Consider the following 1429-nt stretch of genomic DNA (forward strand, 5'->3'; position numbering starts at 1 on the left):
GTTTACACGTTTGAATGTTTAGACATGCATGTTCAAACCAGTAATAAGTATGTGTTATATCTACCTGGTTGTTTTCCCTGTTTTGATCTGTATGAGATTTCCTGGCTTCTGAGAGGACAGTGAAGTATTCATGCACACAGGAAGTGTGGGTTGTTGTTGCTGTGTGCTAAAGTAAAGAGGCTGCTAAAAAGTTATCCGTCTCCATCTTGCTGTTCCTAATTATTCAGAGAGATTCCAAACCATCTGGTGAACCCTCACGTTACAATATCATGAAGAAACAAACGTCCAGCCTGGAAGTAATAAATGCGTGAGTGCAATCTTCCTGCTCTATCTCAGTCATTTGTCCTTTGACTGCATCTTGCATCTTCACAGAAACACTGTCACCAACTTCACACCTTTAACCAGCTTTTGAGTGAATCGTCCAATTACATGACAGTTTCCGAAGATGAGGGACCTGAAATTACTGTGACTCAACAGCTAACACAGTATATTTGATCACTTCCTGGACCTGATTAATTTAACTGAACTTAATTTGAATTTCAGCCCAAACAAAAGACACAAAACACATTTTTATTCTGAAACTCCTCAGCGGATTTTTATTTGCATGTTCATTTCTGTGAGAGCGCCCTCTGCTGGAACTCACAGGGTGACCTCTTCTTTGTGGGAGCTCACCACCTTCCCGTCCACGACCTCCTCTACGATGACGATTTGTTTTTTGGTGGTGACGCTGGTGGGCCCAGAGGAGGCGGTGGAGGAGGTGGAGGAGGAGGTTTTGGAGGTGGTGGAGGTGGTGGTTTTGCTGCAGTAGGAGACAAACAGGACAGTCTGGATTTAATCACTGAATATAAATATTTCAGAAACATCTGTTTGCTGTCACTAAAGCATTTTTCATATTTGTCTGTCCTAAACGTTTTTACAGGTAAAGGCTCTGACCTGCCGGTGCCCTCTCCTTCGAGCAGCCTCCTGTACTCGGCGATCTCCATCTCCAGCCTGGTCTTGATGTCCAGCAGCCTCTGGTACTCGTGGGACTGCCGCTCCAGGTCTGCCCTCAGCTGCGACAGCTGCTCCTCCAGCATGAGTACCTGGTTCTGGTAACCAGACAGCTGCATGGCGTACCGGCTCTGAGTCTCAGCCAGCGTGCCCTCCAACCCGGCTTTCTGCAGGAGGCACAGAGGAGGAGGCTCAGTGTGTTTTCTGGAAAGCTATGAAAACCTTTGTGTGCTGTGATACTGACCATGCTGAGCTGTGACTGCAGCTCGATCTCCAGGCTCTGCAGCAACCGTTTGAGATCTGTGAGCTCTGATTTGGACGTCTGCATGGTTTCTGTGCTGGCGACGACTTCTTTGTTCAGCGCTTCGGACTGAAAGGACCATAAACAATGTTGTGATGTTTATTTAGATCAATATTAAGTCATTCACCCCTCGTCCAT

The 1429-nt window shown here is 46.5% G+C and overlaps 1 protein-coding gene across 1 annotated transcript; it reads right to left on the minus strand.

Moving 5' to 3' along the window:
• Window positions 1–567: 567 nt before the first annotated feature.
• Window positions 568–1360, minus strand: LOC102309539 (keratin, type I cytoskeletal 13; the record flags this gene model as incomplete). The annotated part of the gene is given in 3 exon segments (XM_005953551.2): window positions 568–799; window positions 934–1157; window positions 1235–1360. Coding segments are annotated over 3 exon segments (510 nt in total), but the record flags the coding sequence as incomplete, so codon positions are not given.
• Between the last annotated feature and the right edge of the window lie 69 nt (window positions 1361–1429).

The sequence above is a fragment of the Haplochromis burtoni genome, unplaced genomic scaffold (genome assembly GCF_018398535.1).
Source record: "Haplochromis burtoni strain Fernald_Lab_line unplaced genomic scaffold, NCSU_Asbu1 Contig_5247, whole genome shotgun sequence".
NCBI lineage: Eukaryota > Metazoa > Chordata > Actinopteri > Cichliformes > Cichlidae > Haplochromis > Haplochromis burtoni.